Source organism: Urocampus carinirostris, chromosome 13 (assembly GCF_059441175.1).
Source record: "Urocampus carinirostris isolate Australia breed hairy pipefish chromosome 13, RoL_Ucar_1.0, whole genome shotgun sequence".
Taxonomy (NCBI): Eukaryota; Metazoa; Chordata; class Actinopteri; order Syngnathiformes; family Syngnathidae; genus Urocampus; species Urocampus carinirostris.
Window position 1 is genome coordinate 19,657,967 of NC_142361.1, and position 14,392 is coordinate 19,672,358.

The window sequence follows — 14,392 nt, forward strand, 5'->3', positions numbered from 1 at the left end:
AAATAATAATAATAAAATAAAATAATTAAAAAAAAAAAAAAAATGTTGAAGGGGCGTTGCTTCTTCGCAGATTTTCACCATTGGCGGGTGGTTTTGGTCCCCATTAACCGCGATAACCGAGGTGCCACTGTAGTATGTAAGGTATTCCATTGCTGAGCGTTTGCAGATAATGAGTGAGGCACGCGATTGTGTTTTATGGCAGAGTGGGATAGCAAGTGATATCAAGGATTCTCATATGGCACACACATCATCTCCAAACTATGGAACTAGTGAAAAATTAACTACTTAAAAGCAAATTGAGCCATCCAGTGTATTTTTTTTATAAGGGATGATTACTTATCTATTAATGATTACCTATCTATTAATGCTTTAATAGACTTCATTTAAAAGTTGAGCTAAGACAATAAAACCAATATTTTAGGGCTACATTTTACATACTGTTTTTCTTTTTTGCTTTGAGATGCAGAGCCCATCCCAGCTGGCTTCGAGCAGTGGACAGGGGACACCCTGAACGGGTTGCCAGCTAATTGTAGGGCACACAGAGACAGACATCTCACTCGCTCAGTCACACAGAGGGAAAATTTGGACTGGACAATTAACCTGAAATACATTTTATTTGAGTTTTGGTTGGAAGAAAACCACGTACGCAATGCGAATTCTGCACGGGGAGGCTGCGGTTGCTGTAACTGAACCCTGGACCTCTTCTCTGACATTAAATTGCCATTATATTGTTTAACAACAATTGGACATCTCTACCAATTGTATATTTTGACAAGAAATTTCGAATAACTGATGTGGAAAGTGGCATGAAAGCAATCAAATAGGCTGTCATCACTTAAGAGAAGCAACAGAGTAAAGACTTAATAGATTGTGACAGTGCAGTCAGCAGAGTGAGACATCTTCACTGTAGGGAGCAGCTTGCATCAGCAATCAGCCTGCTGTTTAGTCCTGCACAAAACAGCTTAATTGCCACAAATGGCGAGTGAGGAAAATCCCAGCATGTTCTAATAGTGTTTTAACACCAATTGCTAACCTGTGTGCAAATTTGACTTAATTGGATTCTGCTCAGCTGGCTAGAATGCTAACCTGCACACGCAAATGTAATAATCCAAAATGTAAAATGGGGCATTTTTCCTGTGAGCCAAATTATTGCACTTTATAAAAATAAAGAAAGAAAATGTCTGTGCCAGAGGTTTAAATGGAACAAATATTTCCCTCATTTAACTATATTTTCATTTTCTCTAATAGAATAATAAAAATAATACAGATTTGTTTTGATCCACTGACGGATCGCTTTTTGAATGAATAAATTTAACTTTATTACAAACATGAGAAAAAACAAACACAAAACGGTTCAAAAACTAAACAATGTTAATGTAACATGTCCGTAAATTAGTAGGATGAAGTTTATGCATATTCTCAAAATTGTTCTTATTTTCATATTTTTTTTTAATAAAGTATTGTTGTTCTTATTTTGCAAGAAATAAAATTGAAAAATAAAGTAAAATAAGAAGAAACAGAAGATGTAAGGAAGAAGTAAGATCGGGCCTGAAAAAATCCAGCTTGACCCGAGCCGCCCTGTGGATATAACTGCCCGAACCAGCGCGAGCCCAAACAAAATAATTTAATTCGAGAGGCCGAGCCCAAATCAAACATGAATTTCTATATTTTATTTGTGAGGACTCGGGAGGAGGAAGTAAGGGTGATTTGGGCTGACTCCGTTGCGCACCGACAGTGCCTACAAGCCCACGCACCGACGAGAAAAATGACGGTTGGATGATTAAAATCCCAAAAAGTCAACAAGAGAGAAGCCTGGCCCTGCTCGAAAGTAATGATTAACATTTTAGATCCATTCCGATCTGAAATTTGGGACTGGTTGGGGCTGGGATAAGATCTTACCTGTAGTGTAGGTATATTTGATATAATATTACATTTAACTACATTGTTTCATTTGTTCTTATTTCACAAGAAATACAAATTAAATTAAATCTAGCATATAAAGTGCATATTCCATTACATTTTATGAACAAAAAAAACACCCAAAATAAAATCAAATATAATTTACATTCTTGTTTTACAAGAAATAGTAATTACAAATAAAGATAAAACTTAAAATATTGTAATAAAGTAGAACAAATAAATTATAAGAAGGGACATATTTGAGCTTATTTTATGCATATTGGTCCCATTTTGTCAATAGAATTTACAATAAAATAAAATAATAAAATACAACGAAATATTTCAATGAAGGAAAATGTATTTTGCTACTTCAACCTTTAATTAACCACCAACCTAACGTCAGCAAGATGAAAAACAGACGCATCATTTTTCATTTTTTTTAACCAAACATAATCACAATACTGGGAGAAAAATATGAATAAACCCCATTGTCAAAACATAAATAGGCAACATCAACAGTGTCAATGCAGTTGCTCCAAACGGTTATAAATAGGAGGAAGTTTAAACTTTTCAGATTGTACCCTTTAATATCTTATCACTTATTGAACACCAATATATAATTAAGAAAAACAGGATACAGTTATACATTTTTCAAGAAATTAGTGATTTAGTTCATTTTTGTGGCTGTTTAAGCCTGCGGCTTATATTCAGGTGTGGCTTGTGCCAAGACAAAGTTATGTTTCTGCTTTTAATCAGGCACGCTCTGTAGACTGCAATTTAGAGTTATCGATTTTGTCATACGGTCTGTTTTTCATAACCTGGCCTGGTGGAGAGAAACAGATGCTATTCCTTGATCCGGCAGGGCGGAAATCCTGTAAATCAGTTGTAGGAATCTAGACAACATTCACAAATAAAACAATTCAAATAAGTTTAACCATTTATTGCATCGCTATGAGCTTGTCATTTACAGATACCAAAAATAATTCCCTATTGGAAATTAATTTGGTTAAAAAAAATAGATGTTTAACACCAATATGTGCACTATAAATTAGAAAGTGATGAAAAAAACTAATTAAAAACGGAATCTGGTCAGGCATTTGTGGTGATCCGCTGATTGCATTCCATCTGTTTCACATTCACATTTTGTCTAAATGAAATCCCATCTCTCAAAGCGCCACTATAAACGGACAGTGCACAGCAAGGCAAAGGAGCATGGCCATTTTATTTTATTGCCTGTAACACATTTTTGCGCCTAAGTTCGTATCTGTATTCTGCTGTGATACAGTGAGAAAAGGGGAAGGAAAAACAGCGCTACGCTCTATGCATCGAACAGCCACCGTCATCCGAAACAGCGAGGGCACTTGAGACTAGAGGAATTTAGAAAGATAACCCTTCAAAATTAAATTGCTACCATTCCAAATTGATCACTATTGCGCGACTGTGCAAGGACATTGGCCGATTGTATAGAGAAGAATAAGAGGATGATGAATGGTATTGCGGGTTTGTGGGAGGCAGGAACAGACAATCACAAAAGGCCTTCCAGTATCTGTGTGAATTGTCTCATCTGAATACAGTGGAACCTCGGTTCTTGACCATAATCCGTTCCAGAACCCTGTTTGAAAACCGTTTTGTTTGATCACCGAAATCATTTTTCCCATTAAAAATAATGTAAATCGTTTTAATCCGTTCCAACACCCTGAATGTTTACCTTGAATTTTTAACGTAAACATAAAGCTAACCCAGGCTAATCGTGCGTCCGCGTTATCGTAATCTTCCGTACGAAAGATTACGCTAACATGAATGTGTAAAAATGAAAAAATCAGGTCCTTTACAAGTCATTTAGCACCTGGGTCTCCACAACAAGTGGTGAGCGGTTCATTGGAAAGGGGGCTCCGTTCCAACACCCTGAAAGTTGGGATCCATTCCAACACCCTGAATTTTTACCTTGATTGTTCAACGTAAACATAAAGCTAACCCAGGCTAATCGTCCGTTCCCATTATCGTAATCTTCCGTACGAAAGACAACGCTAACATGAACGTGTAAAAATAAAAAAAAGGATAGAGAAAATAATTATGAATAGGATTTCTTACCTTTGTGGTGGTCAGCAATAGGCGCAGGTGGACAGTGGGGTATTCCCTAGCAAGATCGTGCTGCCTTTATCAGTATATTTTTTCAATATAAAAATTAACAAAAACATTTCCATCGTTGTATTCTATTGTGAGCTTTTTAATGGATATTATAAAATTTAGTAATTAAAAGGACAGCGTCTATTATTTAGCACTTCCTGGTAGAAAAAACATAATTTATTTATATATTATTGATTTCAATAATAGGCAAAATTACATGAACTATCATTCAAACGTACATTTTTTTAAGTTATTCGGATTTTAAGAAATTTGCATTTACTTTACATAAAATGAGCCTCACCTAGAGGGAGCTGACATATTTGTCCATCATCTTGCTGCTACAGGTATCCGAAAAAACAAAAAACCTTGCGAAAGGCTGGGAAGACAAATGAGAAGAAAAATGGTGTGGTTTGGTCACTTTCAGTCTCCGTATTTGTTTTTTTCCCCTGTGCTTATTAGCAGACGTTTTTGGCAGCAATACAGTGACATCTAGTGATCAAATAATACAGTATTCCCTTAAATCTAAGGACATACTTTATTATGCTGCTTTAATTTGGAATGTTTGAAAACAAATTTGGTTTATGGTGTGTTTCTAGACCAAAAGTGTATAAAATATAACATACGTTTAGCTTAATGTATGTTTTTTCATAAATGCATATTGACGCTGTTAATCCTTATCTAATTTTCTTTCTTTCTTTTTTTTTTTTTTTTTTTTTTGCATAAATGGAATGTTTCCGGTGAAAAGAGTGCAAAAAAGCCCCCGAACATGGCTCTTGTTTTGGAGGCTTCTGAGTAGGGCAACTCATAGAAAAAGTCAACTCGTTTCTTAACACTGTCACATTAGCTGTTGAAGGTAGAGCGCTAGTTCTTGGGCAAGACACTGAATCCCTAATGCCCCGATAAACAGGTAGTTGCCTTGCATGGCTGACGCTGCTATCGAATGGGTAAGTGTTAAGCACATTGGAAAGCGTTTTGGTAGGCCTTGATTGACTTGAAAAGCGCTATTTAAATTTACATTTACATCTTTTTGAAGTGACTATATGAAAAAAATTGGATAGGCCTACAGTATCTATATTCCTCATGTATTGCAGATATCGGATTTCAGAGTGTATCGGCAGATCAAAAAAAAAATCAAGTCAATAAATTATTTTCTTCCTGTCCCATTTTCTTTAACCCAATGCGGCCCGCCACTCAAAAAGTTTGCCCACCCCTGATGTAATAGCATGCCTATAACAAGGAAGCGTAATAGACTTGTACACGTAGACTCTCCCAAGAGGGGAATAAACCTTGTTGACTTCATTTAAAGGAACGGACTGTTTTCACTTCAAGGAGACTGACACAATATAAAGTGAAACTTAGAGTCAAGCCTCTAATGTCAATATTGCTAAAAATGTTAAATGAGTGGAGATAAATAAAAAGAAAAACACCCAAGCGCAGAATCAGAGAAAACAGGTGTTTTTTTTAGAATACAATATTGGATAAAAAGGAGACTTCCAGCATTGATGGTAGTCCGGCACGCATGGGAATAGGTAAGAAAAAATAAAACGTGTGTAACGGGTGTAACAATAACTTTTGTTTTATTGAAATTCCTGCTGAAATATGTGTATAGTTGTTGGTAAGTGTCCTGCAATGATGAGTCCAACAGTGCCATCTGCTGGTATGGGCTGGGGTTTGGTTTTGGCTTCTGACATGTGATTGGGAGGCAGGGTTTGTTGGCAGTTTTCAGAGGGAACTGCTACTGGTAAGACACATCTTTTGGTGTTCCACAAAAGAAGTTAATTTTAAACATTATAACCCCAGCTGACAAATCTCTCAACATGCACAGTAATGTGATTGATATTGTCAAGCTGTTTAGATTTATTTTTGTTTTGTTTCTGTTTTACTAAAATGTAATCCCCCTTGTAGAGATCAAAGAGATCAAAGCCAGCAGAAAAGCTAATGTTGTGACTCATTCATTTGCAGTAACTGTAATAAAAACCTCATCATCCAGTCCAGCGTGAATGTGGATCTTTGCTGGGACAAGTACACCGCGGTTACATTGGTGTGATGTAGCTCAATTCGGTCATTTTCTTATTTTGTGCTAGGTTATGCTTCAAGCACAGCAGAAAAATGTGTTTACATCTAAAGTAGCTTTGTCTTTGAACGGATTGAGTTTATTTCCTCTGCGTGTTCCTTTAAAATAAAGGCTGGTGTATGAGCAGTTTAGTTCGAAAAGGCTGTACAGTTTCACAAATTGCGCAGACAAAATGGCTGACAATCATTTTATTCCAGGAGGGTAGGCTAAGACAAAAACAAAACTTTATTGGCAGTGGACAAATTCCCGTTTTACAACGGACATTTGTTTGGACTGGGTATGGAAAGTGCTGATAAAACTCAAGCCTGTCTTCTATTTGCAATCTAAAAACACAACTCGTAAAACCTCACTTAAAACAACGTAGAGACTGATTAACAACCTAATTAATGGATGTATCAGGAAGTAAGGTAATTATATCAAGAAGAAAATAATTACACTCTAACAAATAATTAATCATGAAGTGCATTAATTACATTTAAATGAGGCTAAACTCACACTGTCGAGAAGTCAAAATTATGCAACCTGAATCTGATTTGATAAAGACTGTCTGAACGACACATATCGAGCTTTTTCACACCAGACCCCGGCCATATTCACATGTGGTCCTAAATCTGATTACATTGCTGATCTTTTGGAATGCGCTGGGTGTGTGAACAGTTGAGACGCATTGAGGTCTCTATTCGGTGGGTGGAAGCAAGAAATCAACAACCATGGCCAACGAAAACACCGAGCCCATTCAATGGAGGGAACGCGAGGTTTTGGATTAAGTTAATATATGCGGGGAACAACTCTGTTCAGCCTTCGGTTGGACAATAACTTTGAAATTGCTTGGTAGGCTACGCTGGATGGTGTCATAATAGTCTGTAATAATAGTTTGCAATAGTCTTTTATCTGTGCAGCCCTTTGAGACTCTTTGTGATTAAGGGCTATACAAATACACATGACTTGACTTGCCTGTAAGCATCCATGAGTACTTCTGTAAACACTGAGCGTATTGCAGGTGTCTTCACATGTCATCTATTGCACATGCGGGACAAGGACACAGGATATGCATAAAGGTAACAGGATATCGCATACAGTTCACTTTTAGTTGAAAAATAACACAAAACATCGGATTTTACCCAAAAATGGGATTTGAGCATTAAGGTCTTCTGGAACTATTCAAAATGTATCTTTGAGATTTTGGGCATTTATTGAGAGTGAACAAGTTAATGAGATGCTTTCTCTAGTTATTCACCATTCTCCTGAAGACACATAGAGTGAACATAATAATACAGTAATCCCTCACTGTATCCCGGTTTTCTTATCGGGGTTTCCGTACAGATTTTTTATCGTGCATTGTGTTCTGCATTCTGATTGGCTAAACAGAGTAAGATGCTTTCTATCGCTTACAAATCTGATGAACCTCTATACCCGCTAAACCTGCTCAGACACCACATGCGAGCGCTCCCTAGTGGCTCCCTCCTGCTTTTTCTAAAATGAAAAGATGTATGGTTTCTGTAGGAAAGAAGTCAGTTAAAGGCGGTTTTCCATGACGTCCACATGATGACGGCAAAGTATCATGTAAAGTGGAAAATTACTTTATCAAATTAGAATTTGACAGTATTTGTTAAAAGTTATTTGTTAAAAAAACATTACATGTTTGTTCAACAATACTCAAGCCTGTAAATTGGGTTTGTTCTTGAATAATACATGAAAACAATCAAATCATTAAATGAATTAATAAAGGTTTCTATCAGATTTTGTTAGTTGTGCCTTCCATTGACCGCGGTAACCGTGGTAATACTGTTCCAGCAGTAGTTATTAGACTTAATAAATCGCACTGCATAAGGTATAAAAGACCAGCCCTTGAATGAGTCAGCCAGCAGAGAGAGGAATGTATCAAGCAAGGGTGGAGAGGTTGGAAAATGATCATAGGAGACACATGAACCCTGGTCTTAGGTGAGAGGAACATGGCGGAAAGAACAAGAGGACCTGCAGTCTGATAGCAAGACTCCATACCTCTGTGCGCTTCCTGCTGGGTTTCGGTTATCTTGTTAAAAGGGAACCTCTCTACTTAAGAGGGGAAGCAAAAAATTGCAAGTGGGTCCAAGTGCATGGAATAAGGCAAGGAACGCCTGGAACGCGGAAAAGAAATACTGCTAAATTGCGAAATGAAACGGGCATGCTCATGCAAAAAGGTTTTATCATTTCTAGCAACAATATCAGAAAGGCAAAAAAAACAAACTAATGAAGAACAAAAGAGGGATTTTGGAGGATGGACGAATATTTGTTTTTAGAACAAAACATTTTTTTGTTAAAAAGAAAACAGTTAAAGAATTTCAGGGTTATTAGTAGAATGAGAAACACTTTAAGAAACGAGAACCTTTCTCATCAGAACTAGAAAACATGCTCATCCCAATGGACAAGCTTCCTTGTAAAACAAATTAATTTTCACATTTGAACGAAAACACTTTTTATGTGGGCAGCACGGTGGAGCAGTGGTTAGCGCGTGTGCGACACAGTTCTGAGAGGGTGAATGATGTGCGAATGTTTTACGAGGATCTACAAAGCAGAAGTCTATGGAAAGAGACCAAGAGGAAGGCCGCGATTGACGTGGATGGATAGTGTTACGAATGCTCTGCAGGAAGAGGTCTAAATATAGTGGGAGCTAGAGCTCTTGTTGATGATAGGAATGAGTGGAGAGGTGTTGCAAAAGGATGGTGGGATGTTTAGATGTGTTCTAAGGGACGGGTAGGGCACCTGTATGATGCGGCAGGGGTAAACCAGTGAAAGCTGTCGGGCCCTGCTGTTGAACAGAAGAGTGTGTTGTGTCACCCAGACCCGAGTGGCATGGCCGCTTTCTTGTGTCCCGTGACCAACTTGGGTGCCGAGGTGCTCAACTTGTTTGGGTGTTTGGGCATTTTGGTTGGCCATGGTCCAAACATTTTTGTGTGTGTGTTTTTTGCTATTTTTTCCCTTTTTTATTTTCTTTGTTTTTGTATGTGTTTGTCATATCTCGAGGGATATGACCAAGGTAGATAGATAGATTATAATGATGAAACTTTTCATTAGGACATAGAAGTTTCTTTTTAGGATGAGAGCCACATTAAAACAACAAATACAAGCGAAAAAAAAACAAAATACATTTTTTTTCCCTTATCTTCTGATTAAAAACAGCCACACAGTGGATTTATCAGTTGTGATTTAGCACTCTGTAGAAAATGACCATATGTTCACTAAGTAAGAGTTAAGAGTTTACTGTTTAATTAGCACTATTAGTGATGACACTTAAAATAACAAATGTTAAATGAACACTTTAAGAGTAAACCTTTAAAACTATCATGACATTTGGTCTTTTTTTAGTTATTTTACTATGGACTAACAAGGCATGAAATTGGAGAAAATGTGTTTATTTTGAGACAGTGTATCAAATTGTAAAATGTTATTGCACCTACTCATCGTAATATTTCTTCATTGCATTTTTATTATTGTACCTTTGGCCAGTTTTTCTGAGCACTACATTTAATTAATTTTTTTCCCTTTTCATCTTCGTAGTCTTTTATCATTTTTTTTGTCTTCAAAATCTTAATATTACATGTTTTACCCCGGATTACCATGTTTAATTTTGTTGCATACAATGTTTCACAACGCTTATAATAATGACATTGAAGATAATTCTAATTCGTATTGTAATTCTAAATCCTATTAATGTAAATTAAAAACAACTTAAGCTTCTCTGTTGTACCTATGATATTCTTACTGTGTTTTCAGGTGCATGTGATGTCATTGGGTCCGGGTATCAGCAGCAGGATGACATTTGCTAAGCTCCTTCTTCCTTTCCTCATTCTGCACTCGTGTGAAGGTGAGCCGCCCTCGTCATTAATTTTGAATGTTTGGTTCCACAAAGACTACCTTGTCTTTTTTTATCTTAAGGATACATTTTACAGGGCGATTTCGACAACAAATTTCGAAAGTATGTGTGCAGTCGAATTTGAGATTTTGAGTTGTCTGTCTGTGCAGTGTCTCAACCTGAAAACAAGATGAATTTGTTCCCGGATCGCTGGCATCTCGAATAACATATTTTACACATAAGAAATAACTGATAACCAATTAATATGTTCGCACACTCCCAAAATTATTATTTAGTTAACCCTAAAAAGCTTTGAGACACATCTTGTAGATCACTAAAAACCTATTCAGATAGTAATTGAACATGAAAATACAGAAATAAGATGATATTGAAGAAATAAAAAGTGAGTTTATTATGAGTGTGACGTCGGCGGTTGCTAACTTTCAGTCTTAAAAGCGCATGGGTTCTTTGTATTCTACACAAGCTGTGGGTTTAATCTGCAGTCACCACTGGAATTGGCACTCACTGCTTAAGTTAGACGATATTTCATGGGCTTGTGGTACAGCAGCTTTTTCTACTCAGCAGTGCGTTAATTCCCAAAAAAGGCCTGTCTCGTCGCAATTAAACACAAGTTGCGGACTGCTTTTGGGTCTGGGAAGAGACATTGTCAGGAGAGGGAGTAAAGGTGGACCGGAGGTCCGGCCTACTGCTGCGACTACAAAACATTCCACTCAAGAAACCCCTGCTGACCCTGTATTACACCAACAGCTTTAAACGGATGACTTGGAGCTACAACGTGTGGGACACCAGTACATTCGTGACCGTTGTTTTAATCATAACCTAGACCTGCCTTGAGCCAAGGATCCCCTATGCTAGCATGTAGCTAGCGGGCCGAGCTCTACATTGTGCATTGCACTAGAAAGGGAATCCCTCCAATTTTATTGTACAGTACTATTGTATGATAACAATAAAGACCATTCATTCATTCATTCATTGATAAACTTCTTCAGAAATTAGTGAAGCAAAGCTCTGTGCTGAGCTTTGGTATATGCACTCGCTGCTTCTGTATGGCGTACCACAGCTAGTATGCCAGTCCATTTCGACCACTTGTCCCTCTTGTGGTAGAGTCTGGAAATTCTCCTAACGTGAACTTTTTTCTTATAAATCGGGTAATATTTTTGCTGGAAAGACTCCTTGTGTCTGGTATGTTTAATAAAAGTAGCTTGTATGTGGAGAGGCCATTGCATCTTTTTAAAGTTGCTTTTCTGAAAAGATTCACACGTCTGCTGCATAAATTCTTCTGTGGCTTTGGTATTTGCAATCATCATCCAATGGTATATTTATCGCATAGTGTACGCCAGACCATTTCAAACGCTCTGCCCTCTAGCGGTAGCATGTGGTAATTCTCGTAATTTAGATTTTCTCTCAAATGTCGGGCAAGAGTTTTGTTCGAAAAACATCTTATATCTCAAATTTCTTGTAACTAGAGTCGCTCTTATGTTGAGGGCCCCCTGTACTTTTTTTAAATGGATTAATTCATAGATTTTATGTCCATATTTCTTGTCAGTTTTTTCTGAAAGGATTCTTACGTCCTCTGCAAAGAAAGCCCCCTTATTCGTCTTTAATACGTCCCGCTTCCGTTTCGTTTTCAATTTCTTCACCTCTGCCCGCACTTCTTCCGTCTGTTCTTCTTGTTCCTCCTCTGCTTTGTCTGCGATTGTCCTACAAAGTTCTTGAAAATGTGCTGTTGCTGAGTCAGACGCCGCAGAGAGTCACGCTGAGTGTCTCACAGTGACAGGCAGGAGACGCATCCAATCGCAGGAGGCTGTGAATCAACAGAAAACATTATTAAGTGAACTCCACAACATGTTTTTGTCAATCGCAATGAGTTTATCTGTTATCTTTCTTCTATATTTGGAGTCCTTCACTTTTTCTTATCTGTTTCCAAGTTATGTTTGCAAACTGCTTCCGTGTGCCTGTCATTTTTTCACCCTTGCTGTCTTTCTTTTGACCTTCGCCTTTCTTATATCTTACCAGACCGTGAAGATGTTCAATTCATGTCTGTCCTTAATAGCTAAACTAGATAAATTATCTCCACTTTCTATAATTACCAGCTATTAGGATTTTCGAACCCTAGCGTGATGTTTAGCAATGCACTGGCTTGAAAACGCAGTTTTTCGCCAATTAGCAGTCTGATGCGCAATGAATCTATTTTCTTTTTTTATATTGATTTAATTGACTTAAATTTCTACCAATAATATACGGTTATATATGGTTTGGATAATTAAATGCAATTAGAAAATCACGAGTAAAGTTGTTAATGAAAACCATCCATCTATTCCAGCCATCCATTCATCCATCATTTTTAGATAATTGTTTCATGGTTATGGTAATTAAATGCAATTAGAAAATCAAGAGTAAAGTTGTTGATGTTCCCATCCATCCATCCATCCATCCACCATCATTTTGAGATGATTATGTTTCATGGTTAGGGTAATTAAATGCAATTAGAAAATCACGAGTAAAGTTGTTGATGTTCCCATCCATCCATCCATCCATCCATCCATCCATCCATCCATCCATCCATCCACCATCATTTTGAGATGATTATGTTTCATGGTTAGGGTAATTAAATGCAATTAGAAAATCACGAGTAAAGTTGTTGATGTTCCCATCCATCCATCCATCCATCCATCCATCCATCCATCCATCCACCATCATTTTGAGATGATTATGTTTCATGGTTAGGGTAATTAAATGCAATTAGAAAATCACGAGTAAAGTTGTTGATGTTCCCATCCATCCATCCACCATCATTTTGAGATGATTATGTTTCATGGTTAGGGTAATTAAATGCAATTAGAAAATCACGAGTAAAGTTGTTAATGTACCCAGCCATCCATCCATCCATCCCTCCATCCATCCATCCAAGATAATTAGGTATCATGGTTAGGGTAATTAAATGCAATTAGAAAATCACGAGTAAAGTTGTTGATGTTCCCATCCATCCATCCATCCATCCATCCATCCATCCATCCATCCACCATCATTTTGAGATGATTATGTTTCATGGTTAGGGTAATTAAATGCAATTAGAAAATCACGAGTAAAGTTGTTGATGTTCCCATCCATCCATCCATCCACCATCATTTTGAGATGATTATGTTTCATGGTTAGGGTAATTAAATGCAATTAGAAAATCACGAGTAAAGTTGTTAATGTACCCAGCCATCCATCCATCCATCCCTCCATCCATCCATCCAAGATAATTAGGTATCATGGTTAGGGTAATTAAATGCAATTAGAAAATCCAGAGTAAAGTTGTTGATGTTCCCATCCATCCATCCATCCATCCATCCATCTATCCATCCATCCATCCATCCATCCACCATCATTTTGAGATGATTATGTTTCATGGTTAGGGTAATTAAATGCAATTAGAAAATCACGAGTAAAGTTGTTGATGTTCCCATCCATCCATCCATCCATCCATCCATCCATCCATCCATCCATCCATCCACCATCATTTTGAGATGATTATGTTTCATGGTTAGGGTAATTAAATGCAATTAGAAAATCACGAGTAAAGTTGTTGATGTTCCCATCCATCCATCCATCCACCATCATTTTGAGATGATTATGTTTCATGGTTAGGGTAATTAAATGCAATTAGAAAATCACGAGTAAAGTTGTTAATGTACCCAGCCATCCATCCATCCATCCCTCCATCCATCCATCCAAGATAATTAGGTATCATGGTTAGGGTAATTAAATGCAACTAGAAAATCCAGAGTAAAGTTGTTGATGTTCCCATCCATCCATCCATCCATCCATCCATCCATCCATCTATCCATCCATCCATCCATCCATCCATCCATCCATCCATCCATCCATCCATCCACCATCATTTTGAGATGATTATGTTTCATGGTTAGGGTAATTAAATGCAATTAGAAAATCACGAGTAAAGTTGTTGATGTTCCCATCCATCCATCCATCCACCATCATTTTGAGATGTTTATGTTTCATGGTTAGGGTAATTAAATGCAATTAGAAAATCATGAGTAAAGTTGTTAATGTACCCAGCCATCCATCCATCCATCCCTCCATCCATCCATCCAAGATAATTAGGTATCATGGTTAGGGTAATTAAATGCAATTAGAAAATCCAGAGTAAAGTTGTTAATGAAAACCATCCATCTATTCCAGCCATCCATTCATCCATCATTTTTAGATAATTGTTTCATGGTTATGGTAATTAAATGCAATTAGAAAATCAAGAGTAAAGTTGTTGATGTTCCCATCCATCCATCCATCCATCCACCATCATTTTGAGATGATTATGTTTCATGGTTAGGGTAATTAAATGCAATTAGAAAATCACGAGTAAAGTTGTTGATGTTCCCATCCATCCATCCATCCATCCATCCATCCATCCATCCATCCATCCATCCATCCAC

At 37.2% G+C, this 14,392-nt stretch overlaps 1 protein-coding gene across 1 annotated transcript in view; it reads left to right on the forward strand.

Moving 5' to 3' along the window:
• The window catches only part of cdh23 (cadherin-related 23), a 330,854-nt gene that overhangs the window by 16,520 nt on the left and 299,942 nt on the right, over positions 1-14,392 (forward strand). The window contains exon 2 of the mRNA XM_088350886.1: positions 9,854-9,944. Coding sequence (XP_088207012.1) covers positions 9,863-9,944 — 82 coding nt within the window. The 5' untranslated portion in view covers positions 9,854-9,862. The remainder of the gene's footprint in view (positions 1-9,853; positions 9,945-14,392) is intronic.